At 36.8% G+C, this 27,248-nt stretch overlaps 2 protein-coding genes across 12 annotated transcripts; one reads left to right on the top strand and one right to left on the bottom strand.

The window, feature by feature from the left end:
* Positions 1–1,303: 1,303 nt before the first annotated feature.
* Positions 1,304–6,444, top strand: LOC121798209 (RNA-binding protein 25-like). 10 transcript variants are annotated; one of them, XM_042197095.1, is made up of 9 exons: positions 1,696–1,837; positions 2,170–2,252; positions 2,846–2,861; positions 3,037–3,281; positions 3,422–3,571; positions 3,846–4,287; positions 4,391–5,056; positions 5,139–5,713; positions 6,054–6,444. In XM_042197095.1, exons 4-9 carry the CDS (start codon positions 3,069–3,071, stop codon positions 6,303–6,305), a joined length of 2,298 nt encoding a protein of 765 aa, XP_042053029.1. In that variant the 5' UTR covers positions 1,696–1,837; positions 2,170–2,252; positions 2,846–2,861; positions 3,037–3,068; the 3' UTR covers positions 6,306–6,444. The 10 variants fall into 10 exon arrangements, with proteins under 10 accessions (XP_042053021.1, XP_042053020.1, XP_042053025.1 ...); XM_042197093.1 differs by having other exon boundaries at positions 2,846–2,912; XM_042197091.1 differs by lacking the exon at positions 2,170–2,252 and having other exon boundaries at positions 1,648–1,837.
* An 815-nt stretch (positions 6,445–7,259) lies between these two features.
* On the bottom strand, positions 7,260–22,954 carry LOC121798208 (methyl-CpG-binding domain-containing protein 9-like). 2 transcript variants are annotated; one of them, XM_042197085.1, is made up of 12 exons: positions 22,259–22,954; positions 15,984–16,692; positions 14,471–15,553; positions 13,819–14,397; positions 12,894–13,196; positions 12,444–12,779; positions 11,626–11,724; positions 10,851–11,288; positions 10,346–10,624; positions 9,899–10,213; positions 8,468–9,826; positions 7,260–8,042 (listed from the first exon to the last, which is right to left on the bottom strand). In XM_042197085.1, exons 1-12 carry the CDS (start codon positions 22,564–22,566, stop codon positions 7,683–7,685), a joined length of 6,168 nt encoding a protein of 2,055 aa, XP_042053019.1. In that variant the 5' UTR covers positions 22,567–22,954; the 3' UTR covers positions 7,260–7,682. The 2 variants fall into 2 exon arrangements, with proteins under 2 accessions (XP_042053019.1, XP_042053018.1); XM_042197084.1 differs by having other exon boundaries at positions 8,468–10,213.
* Between the last annotated feature and the right edge of the window lie 4,294 nt (positions 22,955–27,248).

Here is a 27,248-nt window from a genome sequence, read left to right as displayed (position 1 = left end):
TAAAGTTTATGGGAAATACCAAATTATCGTGAAAGTTCACGATTTTAGAAGCAATTTACCCTTATTTTTATTAGCTTTAGTTTTTTTGGAGTAGCTTTAGAAAATTAGGATTTCTTTGAATGTGTTTTAAGTAACGTTCTTTAAGCATTTTTATCAGACTTATCAAAAAAACAGATTTTTAGTTATTATATTAAAACTATGTTGTTGATTGAGCTATAATTGTTTAATGAATTACTCCTATATGGTCTTGTTTTCAATTCTTTGAATGTGTATTCAAGGGTGTCGATTCCCACCCTTTGTATCTTTAATAGTTACTCAATATTCCTAGCATACTTAATAGTGTCGTTGTCCAGCGATCATAGAGAGATTGTAACAATTGGTATTAGAGCTAGATCGTACCATCAGTCATGCACTATCTGGTTCGACCAAATCTCACCGGAGACGATCCTTACTTAGAAAAAAAAAATGGATATGATTCTTGTGGGGTAATTACATCATATATACAAAATGTTTCACAAATATTTCAAATTAGTACAAAAGGTTTAAGTTAGCATTGTTCACACAAAAAGTTTCATAAAGATTTTTAATTAGTACATTATGTTAAAATATTTAACACCGTTTAACTTCTTTAATGTTCAAAGCTCTAATAAAACATGTATCACAAAGCTCCATTAATGCATCTCTGTATTACCACACTTGCTTAATCTACGATATATTAATGGAGTATATATTAATGTTCCCAGCTCCTTCACAAGATCTTTTGAAACACATTCTTAAAATACCAACAAAACTACAAATCAAAATTTTGAATCCCATCCTTAAATATTCATAAACCAAGACTAAAAATTTTAGTTGAAATACTTTTGAATCAAATCTAAGAATCTAAATTCCACAATTAATAAACATTCAAAAGTGTAAACCACTTGAGCCAAACATTTCCTAAAAGTAGACAATTTACTTATTTTTCACAGAAAGAAGCTATCAGATTTTTTTGAAGCAATTAGGAGAGAAAAGCTAAGTTATTTCATCTTCTTGAAGGTAAACTCTATTTCATTTACTATTATTCTAATGATAAGTTGGATGATTTAGAGTTAATCAAATTAACGGTGTTAAAGAGTTTAACATAATATACTAATTAAAAACCTTAATAAAACTTTTTGTATGTAATATTCTAACATAAAACTTTTTGTATTAATTTAAAATATTAATAAAATATTAATGAAACATTTTGACGTATGGTGTAATTAGTCTAATCAGGAGCACACATGTCAGAACATATACCGCCAACAAAACCCAAATTAGGGCTTAGAAATCTAAGCGTTCTGTGAAAACTGAAAACCCCCAGAACTGGAAAAGCGACAACTTCATCATCATCTACCAATGGCGGATCCAACGCCAGCGCCGGAAACAACCGCCGTCGCCGCCGATCACAATCCCGCTCTCCATAAATCCGAACCCGAACCTGAATCTCGAACCGCCCAATCTGATCCATCTCCCACATCGCTTCCCCAATTTCCAAACCCTAGTCCTAGCGGCCCTCCGCCTCCATCAGTTCTCGTTGCTCCTCCACCGGCGATGCAGCCCTCCTTCCGCCCGGCTGGGACGCTTGGCGCCGCTACCCCGCAATTCCAACATGTCCTCCCCTACCAGGCTCCTGGTGTTCCACCTCCAGGAGTGGTACCAGCTCCCGCGGTTGGGAACGGCCCGTTGGCATCGGTGCATCCGGTGATGGCGCCGCCTTATGCCATGGTCGGTCAGCCTATGAGATACGGGCCGCCTATGTCGAATGGCTACCCTGGTATGCCTCAGCCTCTTCACCAAGGTGCCATGCCTCCGGGTGGGTTTTCTCTCTATTTACGATTAAATTTTTCTCTGAACAAGACTGGATATATGAGTTGTGTGTGTGTGTCTTAATTTTGCATAGTGATGCACTTTCTTGTGGATTTATAACGAAATTGGGCTATTAGCTGAATCACCTCTCATGATCATTACAAAGTATCATGCTTTAAGAAAACCGATCCCTAATTGATTTGATTTTATGGGCATAAGTGTGCTGCTATGCTGTATTTTACAATGTGTTAACAGAAAGAGTATACGAGGCATAAGGGATAGGGAGGGGTACATGTTAGTCAGATTAGGGGTATCGATGACGAGATGTTTTCTCTACAGTGTCTCATGATTGTTAACGGTGGGAAAGGTTGGAAGGCTTCATTAGAGACTGAGTATCCCTCACACTTCAACTCCTTTTGTTGGTATGCACGCATTTTTAATTTGCTTGATTTCATTGATTTCTACTGCATTTGTTCTAATGGAATATATAGTGATGTTGCAAGTCCAATGCTTTAGAAAGAATAGAATAAGGAAAAACATAGGATATTTGAAAATTAATGACTGAAAAATGTGATTTTTCCATTCCAATCTTAAGTGGTTCTGGTTTGCTGTTTACTGAGTAGGCTATTACTGTAGTGATAAAAATGTTTAGCCCTTTTACGGGATGTTAATTTTGAACTGGCGACAGCAGACTATGCTAACAGTTGAGTGCAGCTATGCCTCTCATTCAAGGTATCAAAATCATCCTAACCATACAATCTTCCCATGTGATTTTTCTTATGCATGTAATTAAGAAATCAAGCCTTAAATACTAGTTTTATGTCTGAAATGTGTTGTGGTTTGAGTGAGAATTTGGTTTAGTCATCTCACTTCTCGAATTAAACCTTCACCTATGGTGCCTCCAATTGGATAGTTTTGGCATGCCTTCTGTTTGCAAGTCAATGCTTAAGGTATGCCCTGTTCATGCATTTCCTGTATCATGAATCCCAATGTTATTTTCTTGATGTTCCTTCAGGTTATATGTTCAGCTGGTGAGTGTTGTCATGCCTGTGCTGCAATCTCTTATTGCTTTGATGTTTTTGGTAACAACGGTTGATTCATCTTGTTAGATCTATTTATGCTTGATTCAATCTATAGTCAGTTGATATGTAATTTGATTAGCATGCTGTTGACAATCTGCCTAGTTTTTGTGGCCTCTTCATGCAGGAGTACCTCGTTATCCTTCTCCTTATGCACCAATGCTTCGGCCAGCATTTCCTCTGCGGCCATTGGTTGGTGTTATGCCACCATTGGCACGCCCTCCAGTTATCGGAATTCGTGGTCCAATTATTCCTCCATTTGTTAGACCCATTACTCCAAGCGTTGCATCAGCAGAGGAGCCACAGACGACTGTATATGTTGGGAAGATATCATCAACTGTGGAAAATGATTTCATGTTGTCTCTCCTGCAGGTTTGATGTAGTATCTTGAAATATTGTTCTCTTCCATTCCTTCTCTTGTGGGATTCAACTTGTATATGTATGAAATTTTGTTTGAATAATATAGCTTGATGTTCATATCAACCAAGCCTGACTTCTAACTCTTTCTGAAGCTTTGTGGGCCAGTAAAGAATTGGAAACGTCCACAAGACCCCACTGGAACTTTGAAAGGTTTTGGGTTTTGTGAATTTGAGTCTGCTGAAGGAGTTCTTCGGGCATTGCGACTACTTAATAAGCTAAGAGTTGATGGACAAGAGTTGATGGTATGATTTACTGCCTTCTGTTAGAGATATACGTAATTCTTCAACTTTGCTGTGTTAGCCTCATCATATTTATGCAAGATGCTGATACCTCATGCTACAAATTTCTCTTACATTAGAAATCTTATACTACAAGTTGTTGACGTTTCTGGCTTTTTGGTTCACGTACTTGGTTACTCTTATGTGTATTGTGTGCATCATATATCCCTCCCAACTATGAAAGTTGAGAAGGACTTTTGCTCTTCTGCTGATTTATTATCAACTTAATGGTCTGCAGTTAAATGTTAATCAAACAACACGGAAATATCTTGAGCGTTATGTAGAGAAAAAGATAGAAGGATCGAAAGCCAGGGAATCTGCAATTGATGGTTCAGACAAAGAGGAAGCAAGAGAGTCGAGCTCTGATACTGACAAAGCTGTTAAGTTGACTGAAGAGTCTCTAAAGCCTTCATCGGATGAACAACAGACAAAGGATAACAGTGAGCCGAATAAGGAAAATCCTGAGGCTGGCAGTTTTAGCCTTGTAACTGATGAAGACAGGGATGCAGACCGTGATGCTTGCGAGAAGCTCACAGGTATGTTAGAGGAACGGCTGAAGAACAAACCACTTCCTCCTCCACCCCCACCCCCACAAACACTTATTGATGGACCTGGAAACTCAAACTCAGAGCAGCCTTCTGGTTCAAAGGATAGAGAACCAGAAGGTGGGGTGAAGAACGGTATGTAATTCTAACAGACCTGATAATCTGTCCAGGACTTTTTGTTTCCATGCCATAGTAGTTGTTCCAGACATTGATGAAATGCTTACACTTCATTATGCAGATACAGAAGACAAAAATGATGATGACAAGACTGCTGAGAGCAAACCCTCTAGTGAGCCTGATGGAGCAGGAACAGGTTCTCCTGATAGGAGTAGAAAGCTTGATAGGAACAGGGATCGAGACCGTGACCCAAGACGAGAAAGAGAAAGGGAACTTGAAAGATACGAGCGAGAGCGAGAGCATGAACGAGCTAAGAGGGAGAAGGAAAGAGAAAATAGGAGTCGGGAAGATGAACGGAGGTATAAAGTGCGTGAAAAAGAATGGGAATCCAGAGAAAGAGAGAGAGAACATTGGCAGAAGAGAGAGCGAGAACGAGAGAGAGAAAGGGCTCATGAAAGGAAGTGGGAAGTTGTGGACCAAGAACGTGACGGTGATGATGGGTATGGAAAGAAGAGGAAATATAAGATCAGTGATGAAGAGAGGAAACGAAGACAGAGGGAGAAGGAAGAGGATCTGGCTGACAGAGTGAGAGAGGAGGAAGAAATTGCTGAAGCTAAAATGCGAGCCGAAGAAGATCAGAAGAAACAGCTTGAGGTTCTGAAAACAGAAACTGTTCTGCCAGTTAATGTATTAGAGAAAGCTATCTCGCCAAATGAAATCAGTGCTGAAGACCAGGGCAAGGCTGATCAGACCTTTGAGCTCAAACCAAGTCCTAGAACTTACGAAGGTATTTATTTCTTCTGGCTTAACTTGTGATCGTATTCCAGTTTGGGGCTCACCACCTTTGAACTTACATATACTTTTACCAGTTACAGGTGAAGGGATGCTGCAGGATGGCACCAGCAATTCGTCTAATTTTGCTCTGGACATTCAACAAAATAGCAATGTGCCAACTAAAAAGTTGGGCTTTGGGCTTTCAGGATTCGGAAAGCGAGCTGCTGTACCTTCAGTTTTTAATGAGGATGAGGATGAGGATGCACATAAGGAAAAGAAGATGAGGCCTCTAGTTCCAATTGATTACTCAACTGAGGAACGGGAAGCTATTCAATCTTCCATGGCCGAAGCCCCAACAGCTAATGTGGCTGCTGCAGCAGAATTTGTGAAGCGTATCTCAACTGTTAATCCTAAAGAAGTTGATGGAGAAAAAGAAAAAAGTAGACGCTCTCATGAGAGATCCGGCCAACGTGGCCGTGATAGACATGAGGAAGAGAACAATAGCATCCGCGAGGAGAGCAGAAGAGATCATTCTGAAAGAGAAAGATCAAATAAAACAAGGACCCCAGAAAAGCAGAAGCTTTTGGATGCTAAGCAGTTGATTGACACTATCCCAAAGACCAAAGATGAGTTGTTCTCCTATGAGATCAACTGGGCTATCTATGATCAGGTGACTACCTCTATGCCTCTTTGTCGTATTATTCCTTTTTGATTAATCATATCCTCTGGGGGTGGAGGGCGTAATTTATTATCATTTTATTCATTTTGCTTTATTGTTCAAAAGGCTGTGATAAAATAAACTCATTAAGATCATGATATTAAAGACCAAACATTTAATTTCATATAGGAATTGTTAGACAGGAAATTCGTGAATTGTCATTCTATGTTAGTTTTTCTGTTAATGTGGTTAGTACTATTATTTAGGGGATGATTTGAATTCTTATTTAGGGTATGATTGAAAGATAATGTGCATAATAGTTTCAAAGCAAACCTACTTTTGTACTTTACAGAATGTGCTGCATGAGAGAATGAGACCATGGGTATCAAAGAAGATAACAGACTTTTTGGGCGAGGAAGAGGTCACACTAGTAGACTATATCGTGTCTAGCACTCAGGAGCATGTGGATGCAGGTGAGATGCTTGAGAGGCTCCAAACTATATTAGATGATGAAGCTGAAATGTTTGTGCTCAAGATGTGGAGAATGCTTATTTTTGAGATCAAGAAGGTAGAGACTGGCCTGGGTCCGAAGCCCAGGGCCTGAGCTAAATGAATAAACATGTTGGTTTAATCAACGTATATTGATCACGGCACCACACATATCTTGTATTGGAGATGGAATAATTTGCAACAGTTATAAATTTTGTAAGTTTCAGCATATCACCTTTGGTGCAGTTTCTTAATTGGCGTGCTTATCTTATGCTCTTCGAAATCAAAATAGTGTGCAATCAAAAGAGCGAGAGAAAAGGAAAACCATCGTTTTACCTTTTTGCTGAATCAGGTTACTTTGATTGAGGTTATCTACCGCAAAGGTTATTGGGCATGGGATTCCCATACGGCTTTCCCATATAACTACTTATTTCATTACACCGTTGTGATGTGGTAATATCCCTATGTAAAAGAAATCAAATTTGTGAAATCTACCTTAATAACTATCCTCGGTATTTAAAAAACCCACCAACAACTTCTTCGATATTTATGTTAGCATGTTCATCCACCAGGAAACATGTATGGAATGTTTGAATTGGGACCACTATCAAGTAGTACAAAAATGGAGGGACATTTGAACACAGGGAAGGCACTGTACTTTCACAAAAAACGGAACCACAATCACTTTTTTCATTAATCCAACATTGGACCACTATCATAGTCGAAAGTGAATTAAATTGCCAAAGAAATCCAGACTAACCTTCTCTGTATTCAATCTTGAACATTTTCCTCATCTTGTGGGAAAATCCAGGTCTTAGTTTTGAAATATATTGTGTTTTTAAATTTCTTTATGATTTAACTATCGAATTGTTTTGAGAAATTAATGCAAAAATAGACCAAAACAATAAAACGGAAAACCAAAAATGGACTTTAGATGTTTTACAACAAACATTGGCACTTGAGTGAATGACAGATTGCCAGTAACACCTTATTTACATAGCTGATAGGAAGTGGAAAAAGCACAGTAAGAGGAATAACAGAAACATAAGTATACTTGCAATCTCAGGAGGAAATATAATTGACGTTTCTTTGAAACAATCATCGTAATGTAGTACATTATACAACATTTCTTTGACCTTTCACTGTTTCACATACATTAAAAAAAACGAGGCTGAAAATTACATAGACAAATACTTGAGTTTACAAGATAGGCTATATACATATAAACCTGTTTCCTGTGCCTCAATAAAACTGTAGTTTTAATCAGCTCTGTAACTCCTTCGATGTACACACACTAACAGAAAAAATGACAAACAGTGGGGCAAAGCATATCTGCCTTCATCTTCTTCCACCGAAAGGTGTCTAAGGATCCCCCCCCCCCCCAACGATTATAATGATAAAAACTTGTCTGGGACACTGCCCAAAAAAATTGTAAATAAGCAGTTTGAGTTTATTTCGACATCAGATAAATACCAACTTGTTTTTTCCTGTCTCAGCTCAGATCCCTTCTCCGCTTGCTAGATCTACTCCTAGTTCTTGGATTCTCAGGAGAATCTGGCTCTGGCACAGGTGTATTCTGAAGCGTTGGGCTGCCAGGATTTGAAGGATTCTTTGGAGTTGGACTTTCATGAACTTCCTTATCTATTGCACAACTTGGCTCTGAGACCTCCATTGCAGTGCCGGGCAGCGGTTCCCCGTAAGAGATGGCTGCATCTAGAGAGTAGATGCGCAAAGCAAGAGCTGAGAGAGTAGTGATTCTAGCCGCAGTTGAAGGTGATGACCAATACCACCAATCATTTTGTAAGTACTCACTTTTAATTGTGTCCTCAAATACGATTGTAGCCTGTACCATCTGAAAGAAGAGAGAATACAGAACAACAATGAGATGTGAAGCACATCAAGACCATAGAATTCCTTGCCTAAAGTGATACCATCGATATAATCCACAGTGATACTTATAGTCAGAACATTTGAAAGAACCAGATATGTAAGCTTCAGGAAAAAAAATTTAAAAAAATGGCATCAGTGAACTCAAAAAAGAGACCTATTGAATATTACAAAAGGTATGGTCTGCACGCAAAAGCAGATTATTGATTAGCATGTATATTTCACCTTGAGATTTGGGCATATAAAATGCTGAGAACCAGAAGGGGTAAAAAAAAATTAAAGAGAGCATAAATGAGAAAATCTCCATCATGATACAACTTACAGGACCTACATATCAAACTAAAACACACAAATTGGCAAGACATCAAATAATAGAAAGGTGTGACTAACCTCATAGATTGATTTTGCAGATTTAACAAATGCACGCCATGCACATCTTCGATCTTGACCTGACCTTGATTTTCTAAGAGCATCTTCTGGTAGAGCAGCATCCATATCAAGTAGATTCATCTTAAGAACCCTCAAAATTTCAGAAGCTCTGCCTATTAATGGTCTTGATGAAGATTCACGAATTATAGTGCTTTTTGACAACCCAGATACTGATGAACCTTTGTCCTTTACTGAAGTAACTTGATCCTTCTCACTCATCAGTATGGATTTCAATCTGCCAGCAATAGATAGTTCATCAGATAGGCCATTTTCTACAGATCTTGATGACCTATGTGAATCTTTAAAGCCCCTGCTGTACATCGCCGCACTGGGTGGAGTATTCTGTTGTCTACTTCTCAAATCAGTAGGCCTTAAACTGGCCTCATTTGTTATTGCAAGGCTCAATGCTAGTGAGGAATCACTTAGATAGGGAGACTGGCCTGCCAACAGGGACGGGACGCCACCACTGCCAATAAGTCCTATGTCATTCACCCCATCCTTAACTGAGCTAGGAACAATGAACCTTGTCATAATCTCCTCAAAATTAAAGGGGCAATCAGCACGGTAGCCTTCCAGAGAAGTACGTCCACCAATTTCTTTCTCATCTGTTGATCTTTTTTGAGGTATGCCAATACTAGTGAGGCGTTTTTCCTGAGAAGCCACATTTCTTGCCTTCTTGCATTTGGTGGTATCTTCAGCTGTTTGGCTTCGTTTAGAACCAGATAAAGAAGCTTTACAGTTTTCTTTAGCATGTTGGCTTAGTTCCTCAGAGGTAGAAAAACTGTGATGACAAGAACTGCAATGGTCTTTAGAACGCCACAACAGCTCTAGGCATTGACATCTATACATTCTGCCACTCTGACATGCTCCCGTGACAAGATTCTGAGGAATAGCTGTTGCCTCAAACCTTTTGCAGGAACCATATTTTTTCTCCAAAGCATTTTTAGCCTTTGTAGCCAAAAAATTGGCAGATAAAGTTTTTCCTCCACCATAGCTTATTTCTCTTCTTTTAAGGATGTGATCTTCTGTATACACAGTGTCTTTCAGTTTGCTAGCTTGAAACTGTGAAATGGACTCCTTTAATTCTTTCTCCCTGACATTATTCTCTTTCAGCCATCCTACCAGTTTCTCAATTTCGGTATCAGATTCATAATACATCCACTTGTCAGAATCAGGAATACTGACAAAATCTCTGGGAGGCCTCTCTTTGGATGCTGTATCGCCACAAGCTATTATCCATGGCCGAGCATTAGGATAGTAAAAGGCCCAGTATACTCTGCCATTACAATCTCTCCCCAAGAAATCCCGCCGAAGAGATAACTCCACAAGTTTCAGCTCTATGTTAGCAATTGACTCCAACAAATTAGTAACTTCATTCTTAACAGTGCATACCTTGGGGCTGTTGCCTTGTGGAGAAACCATATCAACTTGGTTGGGACATTGATGGCCCCCAGATTCGTGAATGGAACTCACAGGTGCGGGTGTCACAAGTTCTGTCTCACGATCAGAGGTGGAGCTGGAGAAATTATTACCAGGTAGCACCTGAGTGGTAGAGAGGGAACCCTGTGTATCATTCAGAACAATGGTATGCCCTTGGTCGCTTTGCTGCTGCTGAGTGAAAATGGGTATCTCATTTTGCACGTTAGGTCCTTCTGATGGTTGGGCTTCGACAAAGATCTTCTCATGTTGACTTTGCTCCACTGCAAGCTGCTGACATTGTGTTTGATTCAATAAATCATCGCAACATCTAATTTAACTGCTTCTTGAAGGAGGCACATAAGACTGTATAGTAATCAAAACGTTGAGAGGAACCAGAGAAGAGCGAAAAAGAAGACTGACCTTTTCAGATGGATTTCCTCTTGTGATATTTTCGTTGGCGTGCTGGGAAGACGATGCATCTGATTTGAGATCTCCACGTATGTTGAATAAACTAGAATTTGTTTTCTCAACGCTTAAACCAAGCATATCTTCCTTAGCATTGAGAATTTTCAATTCAGAAGTGAGAGAACGTAGTTTATTCTGCAAATCAGCAGATTGAGAGGCACACTGATCCATATGATCCCGGACAGTAGCAGAGTTCAGTGCTCCATCAAAGAAGAACTTCAGGAAGAATATTCTCTGCCAAAAAGAAGAAAAAAAACATTGCTCATCAGAAAAGCTAAAGGACTATTGAAAATCATTAAATACTGACTACTGAATATCACCGAGTAGGAAAAAATTGTTCATCAACAAAAAGGAAAATGGTAGAGAAACAAATGTGAACAGCAAGGGCTTTTCCATATGATTCGACTGTATATCTGGTTTTCTCAAACAAATTGAACTCAGAAAAATCTTGAGAACATACCTCCTCGACTGTGAATTCCCAATGTTCTTTCACCTCCATCACTTTTGCTAATCTGGACAGTTCTCCCAGAAATTTGCACGAGAATTCTCCAAGATTTCTTTTTCTGCTTTGTTGATTGGAGATTGACCCGTAGGTTCTAATGCAAGAAAGAGGTTGGCCACTAACACAGGAAGGGCAATACCAGTTTCCTTCCGGAATTCTTAGCAGTGGAGGATCCAAGCAATATCTGTGATACTCAGAATCACATTTATCACACAGAAGAACATTGTCATCATCCTTGTCCCTGCCGCATACTTTACACAGTCCCTCATCCCATGGAGCTCTAGGGAGCGCATTATTACAGACCTGAACAAGAATGTCATCTCTCTCCTTCAGAGCATCAGCACTTGAATCTTTAACATTGGAAATTTTAGCCATTTTTTGGATAAGGGTCAGAACCTGTAACATACATCAAGCATAAAAAGTTCAGGAAGAAGAAGAACAAATCCAAAATGAACACCATAGTCTGGGACTCAAATTCACATCACTCTTTGACTGGACAATTACACACACCATTAGCTTAAGATTCAGCAATCATTTCTGAATAAAAAGTGGGAAGTTGTTGGACACATGCTCACAAGTTGCCAATACCTATTAAAGTTCTTGAACTGACAGAAAAGGGAAACTCGCCTCAAATGGAAGAAAACTCTAATTTCCAGACACTAGTAGTACAAGATACCAAATACCACCTAAATTATTAAGAAACACACATGCACTGAGAGAATAGCATATCAACCTCTTTCTCATACAAATCTTCAAACTTATTCCACAAGCTCTGAGCCACATCAATCAGTTCAGATCGATCACCATATGCAGTATGTATGTTGCGCCAAACCTATAGATAAAAAGGAGCAAAAATAAGGCATTTCAAACTTCAAGGCATTATGTCACGGAGGGTGGGAAGTCTTATATTTTAAATTTTAAAATTATTTATTTTCTACATACCAAACAAGACAATGACAAGAACTGTGTCTACTTCTAAATGAATTATAATTATCGTTGAATCCAAACACTGACTGAAAATAAAGAAAAATCCAAACAAAGGATTGCTAGGAGCTCTGTCATTTAGTTAATATTTAGAACACAGAGGGCAGTTAGAAATAAAATGAAATAGCATGAACTTTGAACTTCCTATCTTGTCCTAAATCTTTAATCTCACATAAAAAAATGGTAGACACTAAGTAGAAAATTTATGCAAGCATTTTCTAATCAGGCCTAGCACTTTCCTGACGAGTATTTCTGGGAACATTTGATTTTTTAAATGAGCGAACAATTGCTAATACACAAGAAAATTTACTTCACGATAAGAGTAGGTATGCATGTTGAGAAATAAAAGGAATCTCAAGCTTCCATATGAAGAAGGGTCCACATCAAATGCAGTAGAAACTGGGAAGCACAAAAGTGCAAACAACCAGAAGGATCTAAAGAAGCCTAGGCAAACTGTATATCAAGTCCATGAACTATGGGGACAAGCAATTATAAAAGGGATAAATGCCTCTACACAAACAGTGGTCAGGACGAAGGAAAAAGTGAAGTCATAAGTAAATCACAAACCTCCCGAACATCATCAGCAAACGCTTCATGAGATCCACCATAAGCACCAGCAGCCAACCTGAGATCAATAGTTCTAAAGTCTAAAGGACGAGACACCATTGCAGGATAGCCAAGAAGCCCTTCATCATCATTATCATTTGGGTTCAAAATAATTCTTCCTAACAGGTTGCAGAAGACTTTGTCTTCATCTGAAGCGGCAGCACAACGAAGCACCATACGACATTGTTTAGTAATGATATCAGACATGTTGGTCTTAATCTTAACATTTTCTTTTTTAGCAGGCTTCTGCTGTGGATTCTCACTAGTAACTCTTGCGAGGACTGAAATAACAGCTCTCTGTAGTCAAGCAACAGCAACAAATTAATTTACCATATACAGCTAAAAAAACCTGCCACATATTGTTTCAAAATGAAAGCATCTAATCATTTTCAACTAGAATAAAGACATCACCTTGGTTGGTCCTGATGCATTTCCTTTGTATACTTCCTTGCTTATGGCATGTTCCAGTTCCTGTTTAGCCCATTCTGGGGGATTTTTGTTCAAAGCATCGTGGATACAATTTCGGATTCTGGCTCCGACATTTGTGGGTAATTTTCTCACAGGTTCAAGCGCGTGAGCCCACTCAGGGATAACACCATCATTCACCTCAATTGTTTGAGCACCATTGGCATCAGACTCTGACAAACATAAACTTATTATGTCATTTTTAGTCTTTAATGAACCAAATATTTCCTTCATAGCATCTGCAAGAACCTGCAATAAGATACAATGCAACGTTACTAATCAAAACATTTTTCATATTTTACAATTAGAGAATGTGAAGAAGTTTTTTAGAAAACATCAAATTGGCAGGACGATCAAATTCAACCATCACAATTTCATTACATACTAGTATACTGTATAATACATAATTAGGGAACATTAGCAAGCCTTTGGAGATTGTATTCTGATCAAAACTCAGAAAGCTCTACATTTACACCATATACGCAATCAGTTCAAATCAATAATAAAGGCTTTCCCATTAACCAATCAGTCACTGATTTCCTTTTCTTGTTCATTTGTGTTTTTTCTGCTTCCATTCTTTATTAGTACTTATGCTGCCTGATACCGATCGTTTACCTGCAGATTGTGAAGATATTGATGCCCAAAAGAAGACGAGGATCTTGATGCCCATAACCATTCACATACTTACTTTTCTTTTGGGTTAGTCATCAATGTCCTATTTTTAACTAGTGGTGGTGATCATAGAACTAAAATCATACAGAAGTGGTGAGAATGAAGGCATTAGCATAAAAACTCAAAATTCTAGAGTTTTATCTACCTGGAAAAATTAGTTATAATGATCAAATGATACAAAGTAAAGGATAATGCCTACCATTGCATCTCCCTCCATTGCAGCTATGCCAGTTAGAGATCCACAAAGAACCCCACCATCACCTTGTAAGCAATGGAAAACTCTCCCACTTTCACGGCTAGCAATCTCTGCAGAATCAAGATTACCATCCATGGACAGCACAGCTAAAATGTATCGACGAGCAATTTCATGCCACGTAAGTTCATTAACAGGAAGCATATCAAGTTTGGTTTTCCTTAACTCAGCTAGCCAGCCCAAATCCTTTTTCCTGCTTCTCTTGGATTTAGATTCGCCGGCATCAAGATTAGGGCGCACATATACTGCTGCTTTTGACAACAGCTCAGTTACGAGCAATTTCAGCAGGGAGCCAAGAATCTTCGCCAAAAGAAGACCAGTACATCTGCCAACGGAGGATGATCCGCTTTGAGAAGCCTTGTCACAACTGGAGGAGGCACCGACTCCAGACTCGAAAGTTTCGTGCCTTGAATCCAAAGGGTAGCTATCTAACCAAGGATTTACAAGCTCAGACTCAAGTTCCTGAAAAGTGAAAGGCTGCCCAAGCTGTAGCACCTCTAAGAAACGCCAACCTAGCTCCCAGACCTGAAAAAAGATACTGACAAGTATAAGCACGCAGAATGTAAATCTTATACCATATAAGAGAACTGGGTTTCACCTGCAGAGCATCTCCCATCAGATATGATGGTAGCCTTCTGTTAAGTTGCTTGCCTGAAGGGCAGGGGTCCCTTTTTAGAGTATCTTCCATCCCACCCAGTTTTAGCAGAAATCTCTTAGAAGTTTCAGAGGCATTGTTGACTTTCTGCTCAACCTGCAGAAACCCACTTTCAACTGTTTGTAGGTCTGAAATCTGCTTTCTGTCTTTCAGTTTTTCATATCCTGAACAAGCAGTGACTTGAGGAAGCTGTTCTAGAATCTCTTGAACAAAATCTTCATTCAGACCAAACCTGTCTTGCTTCAACCATGATGAAAGCATTTCACAGGCCTTGTTAAGCTCATTCTCACTCTGAACCAATGGAGGGATGCTAGCAGGTCCTTCAAAACAACAATACCTTGATAAAGAATCAGCACCATCAAGGTTTTCATTATTCCTTTTAAACACATCATGACAGCAGAAGAACTTGATCGCACCCTTTTGCTTGTACATCTCACGGCAAGCATACAAGAAAGCTTGAGAAACGTTTTCCCACACAGATGATATTGACCTGCCCTCAACTTGAAATTCCCCAATCATATCATTTAGTCCTACAGCTTTGTTTACTTGGTTGCCAGTTCTCTGAGGTGTAACTTCTAAATTTGAATTTGAAGAATTATCTTTGCGGGGATTATGGGCCTCTTCTCTCTTTGAAGTAGAGAGACATTTGTCTAAACATGGGGCAGTTTCTTCATTTAGCAGTGTGATTGTTGATATACTATCATCATCAACCATCTTGAATGCGGCTAAATCATCTAAACCCTCAATGTCATCACCTTTGCTGAAAGCTGACTTCTTCTTAACAAGGATAGTTGAGCCAACTGGTGTTGACTGCATGGTGCATGGGTATCTTTTAACTTTGAAAATTGGGCCACTATCACCACCATCTGAAACCTCGCACATAAAAAGAGACCCAGTAATCCTATCATGCCAGCTACATCTGTATCCCACAGGCCAGATTTGGTTTCCATTGTGGTATGACGGTCGTGGATCAATATTGCCAGCTGATATAAGATAGAAATCATGGTACTGAACTGGGAAGTCCTCCTGGGAAATAGAGAAAATATATGTCAAGAGATGTACACCAAGTTCACAGTTACTAAAACGTCAAGTTAATTAATAGAATTGCTGTGCCCAAGCTGCCATAATCAGATATCAAAACATTTCCAAGAGCAACTTTTAAAAGCCGCAGATATCCTATTCTGCCAGCACACTGACTAGCTCCAGAAGTAGTAGAAAGCAAAGTTGACAAATAACTGATCAATTAAGGATGGATATCAAAGCTCTGCTTTTAGCTTCTAAGTCGACTACTGAATGTATGTGCACTGAGTGCTACACTTCACTTGGCACTCATGACATTTGAAATGATTTTTAATCATAAATGGTGAAGATATCAGTTACACATGCAATTAAGATTAAGCATAAAAACAGAAGTTCTTGTATTTAAGTTTCTATAGTAGTTTGAGAATACACTTACGTGGATACTATCATGAAGACCACCATGTTCTGTGGAGCCCAATTCTCCTACACTCTTGTTATAAGTAGTTCCAGGACAACTTTTGACCCCTAAGCTGGACAAAAAACCCTGGTTCTTGCTGGCCCTTGACATTTTCTGCCTTTGTCTGCAGTTTTGCGCGGTCATAATTGCAGGTGATTCCTTCTTCATTGCGTCAATCTTCATCCCACTCCGAACGGAGGCAGATTCTGCACTTACATTACCATTCTCCAAATAGTGGTAGCATGAAGACAGCCCGAAGTGGAAAGCAACTTCTTCCATAGATCTGAACCTACTTCCATCAGGTGCAATATAAACAGCAGAGGTTTTATATATTTTGTCACAAAATTCAAATTCAACACGCCAACCTTCTCCCAAATTACCCGATCTTGCTGCAATGTATTCTCTAAGGGTTTGTAGATACAACACATTTGGACTTGCAGGAGGAAACTCCAGTGGAGTATGACTAGCCCGGAGCCATGCAGCGAATGTAGATTCTTCGTGAATTGTACCTAACCTTCCATCAGAATGCACTTTTTGCAGCAATGCATCGCGAAATCTAGAATGCGCAGAATCTACTGCAACGGTAGATGTATTTGGGAGACCATGCACCATACCATCCAGCATAGGATTTATTTTTCTTGTATTCACATGATGGCTATAGAAAGAAGGGTGGACATAAGCCTGTACTCTGCAGATTGGAATTACATAAAAATCAATAAAAGTTCAACACAAGAGGCACTGGGGAGGGATGAACAGAAAAAGAGGCTCCAGGAGGATAAACAGCAATAAAAATTATTCATGTAGTGCAACTAGAGTATCCTAACACTGAGAAATTGCAAAGATTATGGAGTTTGGAGATAGAAGAGTTTTATAAGCAATAGGCGTTTATCATGCCTATAATCATGTATATATACCAAAACAAGAACCAATCAGCAAAATAAGAACAGATCAACTATTCACTAAATGCAATATAGTGAGAGATTTTTTTAGGAGTAAGCATATAAAAAGGGAAAAGAACATGAAAGTTTTAGACTCCAAATGCTACTCTATGGAATCATGAGCTCGGTATGGCTATTCTCTCAAAGTCATTTCAAGGCAACGATTGTGCTTATATGTTAACAAGTTTCAGAAACAAATTTGTTTCCATAAGGAAACATATATCACTAGACTTTCCAAACACAGTCGTCTTTTATTGGCCTCAATGAACATACTATTTAACAAACAATGACAAGAAAAGGAAGAAAAAACTATGAATCTTTTTTTTTTGAAAGCTAGCATAATCCTCACACCTTGTCTCTGCTCAGGGATAAGTGTACAAAAGAATTGTGCAGTCCATGTCCATAACAAGTGCAAATAAGTGAAGAAACATAGAAAGATCTTACTTTTGTGACCTCGGATTTAGCAATTAAATCAAGAAGAAATCAAGACTGAAATAGTGCAAACATGGACACGAAAAGAAGTAAGGAAAAAGAATCATATGTTAATACTAGGGAGATTTCTTGGCATAAATAGTTCATATTCACATGGAAAATATGCATGTTTACATCAACAAATGGCTATAGCCTTTTAGGAAATAGGAAGTGATTCAAACAAACTAGTCCTTGGTTAGGTGTGAGCATCTAGATCCATTTTTAATATTTTAAGAAGGCATTTTTGAAACATTCATGTATCAGAAACAACAAAAAGTTGTCCATTCAAGCAAAAAAAAAAAGTACACCCCCAAGAAGGCATGGCATGTCTAATTGACAAATAGTTGTAGCCTAGCACCGTAACTCACACAACACAAAATATTTGGTAAGTTATAGGTCTCTCAATGAAGATTCACCAACATGAACAAAAGATGGAAGGAGAATTATGTCAATCATGTGCACCATGGACTAAAACAACTGAAAATTCCAAAGAATCTAGCAATCAGGTCATACATGTCATTCAATGATGAAATATTTACTAAGGGAAAGCTTCAATTAGTCCAAAACCAATGTTATTAAATAGCGGCTATGGCGATGCCATGGCGCTATATCGTGGTGGATTTAAAAGAAAAAAAACCATCGCCATGAGGTTATGGGGCAGAAAAATGATGGCGATCACCATGGCGTGTATGGCGGCGTTTTTGAGTTGCTGAGCCCTAAACCTGGCCTAATTGCCCAAATGACACCCAGCAGCCCAAAACCTGACCCATTTCCCATTTCATATAGGGTGTTATGTTTTCAGATTTGAGATTCCCTCCACATTTACACACACACAAAAAAAAAACTAGTACTTTCCTCTCTATCCCCAACCGCCTTCCTTCAGCCTCACGAACTCGCTGCCCAGTGTCACCGCTTGTTCAGTGCCCCGCCATCCTAGCTGCACCGCCGCATGTTCAGCTGCCCAAATGACTTTACATTTTATTGTTTATCTAAGTCTTTAATTATTAGACATATTATATAATTGTTACTTTATGCTTCAACTGCTGTTCTAAGATTTGAGATAGTATATTTTTATTATTTTCTAAATTTATTTCGTACTTATTCCATTTTATATATATTAGCAATACAGACATATCCCGCCATGCTGACCACCACACCTTTGTGGCGGTTGTTTGGTCGACTGCCATAAGCCACCATTTAATAACATTGAAAAAAACTTAATATCCAAAAATGGCATGTAGCTATATTAACAAATGGGGAATACAAGTATACTAGGTAATCCAAAATTAAAACGTTACTCCAGAGGAAATAATTATGTAAACCTATATAACCACATTATAAAAAAATTCCTCATGTGAGATTCATTAGATTAAATAAGAAAAATACAGGGTACACATGCAGCAGAGGAACTTCAGCTGCTGATTGATGCAGAGTATAAAATTAGAAGATAAAGGGTAAGAACCAATAAGAAAATTGCATGAAAATGTGTTTTGTTTACCATATTGTTATACTTTATGTATAAGATTGGAACTATGCACCAACAATGATTAGGTTCATAGAATCACTTTTTTTATATGCACCAAACTTTGGTGTCTTGAAGAAGAAATTTAAAGGGTGGGGGTGGTGAATCTTCAATACAGCCAATATCATTATCATTAGTAGATGGCAGTAACGTGAAGGTGGAGGATTGTTCCTATTTTTCCATTATCTTGATCATTATTATTTCCATGAATAAGAGACTTCTGCAATTCCTTGTAAGAAGTACAATATAATTGTCCCTAGGAGTTGGAGAAATGATCATTAGAAAAAATTGTACTGAACGTCAACCGATAGCCAAGGCTTCCCTTATAGGAAAGACAGATTACCTAAAAAAGAAAAGAGTTATATATTTATATTCTTATTTTCGATTTCAATCCTATTCAATCTATTTACTATGGCCAAGGTACAATATGTTTATTTTGCAAACATCTTATCAAGAATAAACGGACCACCCGCCTTCAATTTCGTATCAAATGGTGTGGTAAACGTGGACTGTTGGAGGGCAAACATCGACAAATCAGAGAAGGCGGTCAAGATTATCCTTAACATGAAGGCTCGGCTTCGGACATACAAAGAAGAGTCTGAAATAATTGCGACCAAGTACGTTGGTTGGTGGGTTGAAAGGGATATTAGGATGAATGTCATTGTGAAGGAGCTACAGGCTTTTCGCTTGGATAAGGTGTGTGAGTCGGACGTCAAAGTTAAAGTAGATGGTCAGTTATAAGAGGGTGTAGCGGCTAATAATGATGAGCAGAGTGTTGCCAAATATGTTCAACCCAAGACAATAACATTAAATATGCTTCATAGGCAGGAGATCAAGTTGACCACAAGAAAATATCTAATATTGTGCCCACACCTAACCCGCCTTTTCGGTAGACAATGGCACTACAACTCCCGACAATAATTGAAGATCAAAGGAACCAAACCATCTTCATGGCTGATCCAGAAAGATAACCGAATTTTTTGGTTGGCACTGAAGACTACACAGGACATGAAGTTGTCACTAAGGCATTTGCCAACTCTCCTTGGTTCAAGGTGCAACATCTTATCTTTCTTCTTAGTCGTCTTCACTTTTGCTCGTTTACTCAGTCCGTAAACTTGAGTATTATCCACCACCAAATCATGCAAAGTGTTATGGTTTCAAACCTAGCCTCCTCCTCGTCCAGGTGTGAGGACAAGGCTAAAAATGCAACTAAAAGGGTGAGGGTGAGTCTTCATGAGATTTAGGAGATGTTTTTTATGTTAAGTGGAGAGAAAATATATATTTTTATATATTAATATGAGAGATAACTTTTTCCAAAAAAAAATTGTGACATCTTTTGTATGAAAAGCTAAAAAGGAAAGTGTGACATCTACCTTGGAAATGAGGGAGTATATAATTGTCCCTAGAAGTTGGAGTAATGATCATTAGAGAAATATTGCATTGAACGGAAATTGTTAGTGGAGGCTTTCCTTATAGGAATGAGGGCTTTACTTGAAAAAGGGAAGAGCTATATATTTATACTACAAAGGACATGAAGTTGTCAATGACGCATTTGCCAACCCTCCTTGGTTCAAGGTGCAACATTTGATCTTTCATGTTCTTAGTCATCTTCAATTTGCTTGTTTACTTCGTCCGTAAACTTGAGTATGATCTACCACCAAAGCATGTAAAGTGTTATAGTTTCAAGCCCAGCCTACAGGTCTGAGGACAATGCTGTTTCCGAGGGGCCATGAATTGAAACACACCCAACTTTGGTGCACTGAAGAAGCAACTAAAAGGGTGGGGTGAGTATACAATGTAGCCATTATCATTAGTGGATATGGCAGTTAAGCGATGTGGAATATTATTTCCTTGTAAAAAATACTACTATATAATTGACCCTGGAAGTTGGAGTAATGAGCATTAGAAAAATATTGTATTGAACGGAAATTGTTTGTCGAGGCTTTCCTTATAGGAAAGAGGGATTTACTTGAAAAAGGAAAGAGATATATATTTTTTGTACTACACATGACACGAAGTTGTCATTGACGCATTTGACATACCCCCTACCACTTCTTTCTCCCATTTCTCTTTCTGCAACTTCAACGAAGATCCGGATTGATGATCAGAAAAGTGAGCTATTCTGCCTCCTTTTCATTTGTTTCTCAAGTTTGCAACAATTAATGCATAGAAGATCACGAGTCAGGATAGGACCAAAAATTACGATCTTCTATTCCCGTTGTCCTTAGGTCCCTTGTGATGCCTTGTCCATAATAATGGAAACTTCAAGACCGGTTCGCATAGATGAGAGGTATGCTCTTTTAGATTCTTCGTCTTCAACTATCATGGTTTAATTGAACTGGAATGAATCATATGAATCACAGTGGTATCTTTTTTGGATCAATTTCTGAAATGTGCGTAGTTAATTTTAGAACTAATCATAGTCAAAAAACTTGAGGAGAAAGAAGCTTCATATGTAAGTTGCTTGGCCTTGGAGCCAGAGGTAACTCAATATTAGCCAAAAAATCTGAGATTTTACAGACTTTGACCCTTGCTATTAAAAAATCAAAAACTTTATGGGGGGAGAAAACTACTCTGCCTGAACATTATAACATTGTGATTTAAAAAAAGTCCACCTGATGGGGGATCCACTTTAAAACTTAAGAGCAAGGAAGTTTTAAACAGCAAAATAGATCGAGATTTGAAGAGAATGCACTTTAGATTTTATACATACTGTTACAAAGAATCAATACATGTTCTTTATGAGATTGGAGAATGCCGAGCACCAATCCTACTCACATACATGTCAAATTTGTGTCCTCCATAACATAGGATGTACATCTACTCCAGTACCTGATCTTTGGGACATGGTAATACTTTACTCCAGTATCTGATTTTTGGGATATGATCAATCTCCATTGCCTAACATCTCAGCTATGCTTATTACTTTAAAGAGCGTAGATCTTTACAAAATTTGTGATATTTGACAAACGTTTCAAAAATTATTCTACCGGATGCACATACAGTATGGGTATAACACAAGCATTTAACAAACTTAAACACAATAAATTAATTTATAAATGAAAAAAAAGGGAAGGAAAACTGTTAAATAGAAAGATGAGAACTAATCCAAAGAACAAAAACTAGTAAGATAAGCATAAGCATAACACAAAGGAACCAAGGAAGAAAATAAAACAAAAGGATTCACGAAGTCCTGGCACATGGAACGGTGAAATACACCATTAACATTCAACAGCATTGTATAAACAGCAGGAATGTCAATAATTAACTTGAAAATATCGTAAAGAAAAGGAAGGGGGTGGACCAAAAAGTAACAGTCATACCTCCCCCGACCGATCCCTTGCCGGCCGGCTGCAGTCCTGACGATTTCTCTGTCATCTGCCTCGCGTGGAGGCGGTGCATTGATGTCAAGCCGCCTGGCCTCGCCTCCAGCAGCACCGGTGTCGTTCCTGAGCAAGCACTGGAAGCACTTTTTCTCCAGGCGCAGCTCTCCGGTGACTTTGTCGGGAACATTCCCAACCGGAACCCCTTTCCGGCACACCACACAGACGGAAGAAAGCGGTGCGGCGTCGTCGGGTGCCTCCCGGGGTGACGAAATTGGCATCTCGTTCAGATCGATTTGGAACGACATTTTAGCGCGGTATTGGTTTTGAGCTTCAATTACTCGGTTTCTGCTTCGATTACTCAAATGATGTTGAGCTCCTAATGCAGCACCGAGTAATTAAAATGTAAATATGAAGAGAGCAGCGGGAGTTTGGTGGAAAACGACGAGAATTGAGTGGGGTGAATGAAGGGAGGGGTTAAGGAGCGACGCAATCAATTTGGTGAAAGCGGACACGGAGAGCGACGAGTGATGACGAATTTGTTTGGTGGAAAACGTAATTCACTCGCTTGTAACGTATGCAAGAGGTGAAGTTGTGAGAATGAGGCGAAAGCCGCCTACTTTTTTGGTTAAAGCAATTCAGAAATTGAAGAGAGAGAGGAGAAGAAGGGGGAACTTCGCGGCGGGGATTCTTGAAATCGGTGTGTAGTGATTCGGAGAAGAGCGGGGAAGGGGCGAGGTGGGGTAAGGTAGGGTAGGGGTATGCCAGTCTTCCAATTACCATATTACCCCTCTTTTTGTTCAGTGCCGCAACGGATTCACTATTTTACCCCTTCTCTCTACTTGTGAAATTTGACCATGTAGGCATCTTTTGACTTTGTTCTCATTTTTTTAAAATTGGGGTGGTAAAATAAATTAATTTTTCTTCTCATTCGAATTTAAGTGAATAACATTAATTATCATTACCCATTTTCATTTTTAAATATTAGAAAGTCTACTTTAAATAAAAATATTGTCATTATGAGTTGTTCAAAAATATAAAGTGCAAAGAGACAAAGTTTAGATAATGAGACTTTTGAATATTCACGCTGTCCATCATTAAGTAGTTCGTTATAGATAGTCACGAATTTAATGAAATGCGAAAATATGTGACTAGAATAAAGGTAGAAAAATATAAGTTTTATTACTATACTAAAAATGTCCATCAAATAAAGAATATATTGTCAAATATGAGCTGTTCAAAAAATATAAAGTGCAAATAGACAAAGTTTAGATAACTGACTCACATTGTCCATCATTAAGTGATTCGTTGAGATAGACACGAATTTAATGAAATGTGAAAGAATATGGTTGGAAAAGTACTAGTTCTTGTAGTAATTAAATTTAAATAAAATAAATTACTGAAATATTGAGACCTATTTACTAAATATATTAAAAATAAATCATGCAATTATGAATATTGAGAAGTGGCAAAATGTATTATTTAATGAATGACAAGTATAGAGTATTAAATTGATTTTAAAAAATAAGACACTATAAGAAAAATAGAAAGGGTGTTTTCTAAGTATGAACTGTATGATGATACAAAACAGTGACTCCCTTGAAGATAATTTAGAGCTTTAGTAATAATGTCACACACCAGTGTCACATTTCAAACATATTTGAAATGAGATTGATTTGGATGAATTTTAAACATTCAATATTGCGGAATATTAATTGGACGAATTGTTCAATTTTATTGTGATTTTACCTTTATGTAATTTGATTATTATTTTTAAACAAATTTCATTAACATTACAATTTTTTTTCCTATTTAGTAACTTCTCAAAATCATACCGCAACAAGTTCAATATTTTACCTCTGGTATTCTGGCTATGTAAGCATCTTTTGACTTTGTTAGAAATAAATGTCATTTGCCATTTTCATACTATTTGGATTTTAATAGGGGCGGGGAACTAAGTGATTTTTTCCTCTCATTCAAATTTAAAATAGCTTTTGGCATGTTTATTTTATTATTACTAAATAAGAGTCCTAAAAATAAAATTAATATATTGTCAATTATGAGCTGTTAAAAAATATCAAGTGCAAATAGACAAAGTTTAGATAACGGAACTTTTAAATGCTCATATTATCCACCATTAAAATTTTCAATTGATATAGATATGAAGCTAATGAAATGTGAAAGAATATGAATAGAAAAAGGCTAGTATGAGTTTTATAACTAAATTTGAATAAAGAAAGGTTAATGAAATATTGTCATCTACTTAATAAATATATTAAAAATTAAATAACAAATGTAACTATGGATGTTTAGGAATGATAAAATGTGATTTTTAATGGATAGCAGACATTAAAGAAATAAATTAACAAATACGATGATATAAGAAAAATGAAAAGGATGTCTTTTAACTAAATGAATATATTGTCAATTGTGAGTTGTTCAAAACAGATAAAGTGCAAATAGACAAAGTTTAGATAACGGAATTTTTAAATATTCACGCTGTCCATTATTAAGTGTTGCGTTTGGGATAGATACAAATTTAATGAAATGTGAAGGAATATGAATTATAAAGGTTAGCACGAGCTTTATTATTAAGTTTGAATAAAAATAAGTTAATAAAATATTGTCACCTACTTATTAAATATATTAAAAATAAAACAAGACATGTAATTATGGATATCTTAAAATGGTGAAATGTGATAGTAGTAGTATTTAATTGATGACAAGAGTATTAAGGAAATATTTTCAAGAAATAAGACGCTATAAAGAAAAATGAAAAGGATTTCTTCCAATTAGGAATGATACTGTCAACCAACGACTCTCATGGAGTCTGAATTGGAATAGTAATAATACCGCCACATTTCAAATTTCATTAACCTTACAATTTTGGTTATTTATTAACTTTTGGTAATTACAATAGTACAGTATTAAATTTGAAAATCATACCTCAATGCACTAAAACCTAAGACATTTGGATAATTGGACTCAAGTAATTTGTGCTTCGATTAGAGTAAGAAGTAAGAATACACGAGAAATAATTTGAAGGAAATTTATTTGACGTTGGCTTGTGTATAAGCATAGAATATACTGGTATTTTGCATTTTCAATCAAACGGAATAAAATTATTCCAAATGTGGAAAAATCTACATTATTACTTTATTATTTCTCCACTTTAATTATTTATTATAATTTTTATAAAACGAGTGCAGAAAAGTCAAAGTGCCTCCTAATTCCTAATATGAGACGGGGGAGTATTACCTTTCACCAATGTATTTCTAAATTTGGATAATATTTTCATTCTGATTTGATATTTTAATAGAGGTATAGAGATTGATCAAAATAAAAATAATTTATGTACATATTTATAAGAAAGTATTATGCATTTCCCATTTAGCCTATAAATTCATTCCATTCGCTATTAATTTGAATGGAGGTATAGAGATTGATTAAATTGCTATTAATTAAAATGGAAGTACAGAGATTGATTAAATAAAATAATTTATGTTATATATCTATATGAAGAAAAATGATACTCCATGACAGTGTCATGCTTGTAGCGTATAAAATCATTGCATTCGCTATTAATTTAAATGCATTAAAAAAAATATTGCCTCTGATCCTCTGTTGTGCAATAAAACACAGCAGAAGGTGTTGTGGTATAAAACGCAACAAATATAGAACAAAACACACACTTTAATGTTTGCTCCATTCTCCCCCCATATAAGTATATTTATATATATAAAGCAGATTTCAATATTTGTTCTCATTAATTATTAAAATTTGTATTTGCATGATTAATTATTAAAAAAGAATTTGCACTACTAATATTTGCAAGAATAATAACTGAAAATATCGCTAGATAAATACTACTATTAATTATTAATTTTCAAACTGTATGATACTTCTTTATAATTACTTTTATTATAATATATTGTTATGCTAATATAATTATAAAGCTGATTTTAATTTGTTGTCATTAATTATTAAAAATGAATTTGCATTAATAAAATTTATAGAAAAGTGCAATATAATATATAAATGTATTTATATAAAACTAGTTTCTATTTTTTTTGGCATTGATTACTAAAATTGAATTTGCATTATTGATAGGAATGCGTGTAATTGTGATAAAACTAATGAGTATTATTATAACACACTACAAAAAAGGGGTTGTTTGCTACCAAATATTTTCTAGCACAAGGCTGTGCTCGCAAATTATATTATCATAAAGAGAATATTATTCATCTTGAAAACAATAATTTACACTCCTTATTTAGACAAATCTAAATCACAATCAGCTCGAAATATTGAAATAATCCTCATATACATATATTATATGGTAGATAATGGAGGGGCAGGGGGGGCATGATAGTAGTATTTGAATATTTAATTATGGGGAAAATGCATTAAAATGAAACAAAGTTTAAAATGTGCGTTTTATTTTATATTTGTTGCGTTTTATACCACAACACCTCATGCTGTGATTTATGGCACAGCAGAGGATCTGTTCCCATGAGATCAAACCCGGGAAAAACCCGGGAAATGTATCCTAGAGATGGTAGTTGTTTATTTCTTTGAATAATTACAAATATTTTCACCGCTAATGCAATTTCTTTGTGCGTGAAATACAAATGTTTAATTGTTCTCATAATATCAAGGTTAAATTTTAACTAATCACTATATATCCCTACATATACTGTGATAGTTGGAATTTTCTCGTAAATGAGTATAATGAAAAATACATAAAAAGATAAAGAACAAAAAGTAAATGAATAAATATAATTTTTTGCCCTCTTCAAAATTTGTACCCAAATTTGGGCAATAAATTTTTATACGATATGAAAATTCGACATGAACACGCATAAAGTTAACGGATTTTAGTGAAGTCTTATTGAGTTTGGGTCCCTTACCAATCAACCTAATAAGTAATGACTTCATATTGGGTTCAGATAACTCCTTTAGATACATTATTATTATTTTAATTATTTTT

Source organism: Salvia splendens, chromosome 4, assembly GCF_004379255.2.
Source record: "Salvia splendens isolate huo1 chromosome 4, SspV2, whole genome shotgun sequence".
Classification (NCBI taxonomy): domain Eukaryota; kingdom Viridiplantae; phylum Streptophyta; class Magnoliopsida; order Lamiales; family Lamiaceae; genus Salvia; species Salvia splendens.
Note: the sequence above shows the minus strand (reverse complement) of the source record. Positions and strands in the feature narration are given on the sequence as shown.

What these genes read in the sequence shown, in the direction of transcription:
- LOC121798209 (XM_042197086.1), top strand. Translation starts at nt 1,381, where the DNA reads ATGGCGGATCCAACGCCAGCGCCGGAAACAACCGCCGTCGCCGCCGAT. An exon ending in TCATGTTGTCTCTCCTGCAG is followed by an intron (nt 3,282 to 3,421) that starts GTTTGATGTAGT and finishes CTCTTTCTGAAG; the next exon opens with CTTTGTGGGCCAGTAAAGAA. An exon ending in AGAAGGTGGGGTGAAGAACG is followed by an intron (nt 4,288 to 4,390) that starts GTATGTAATTCT and finishes TTCATTATGCAG; the next exon opens with ATACAGAAGACAAAAATGAT.
- LOC121798208 (XM_042197084.1), bottom strand. Translation starts at nt 22,566, where the DNA reads ATGTCGTTCCAAATCGATCTGAACGAGATGCCAATTTCGTCACCCCGG. An exon ending in ATGCATCAGGACCAACCAAG is followed by an intron (nt 12,780 to 12,893) that starts GTGATGTCTTTA and finishes GCTTGACTACAG; the next exon opens with AGAGCTGTTATTTCAGTCCT. An exon ending in GAGGAAATCCATCTGAAAAG is followed by an intron (nt 10,214 to 10,345) that starts GTCAGTCTTCTT and finishes CAATGTCAGCAG; the next exon opens with CTTGCAGTGGAGCAAAGTCA.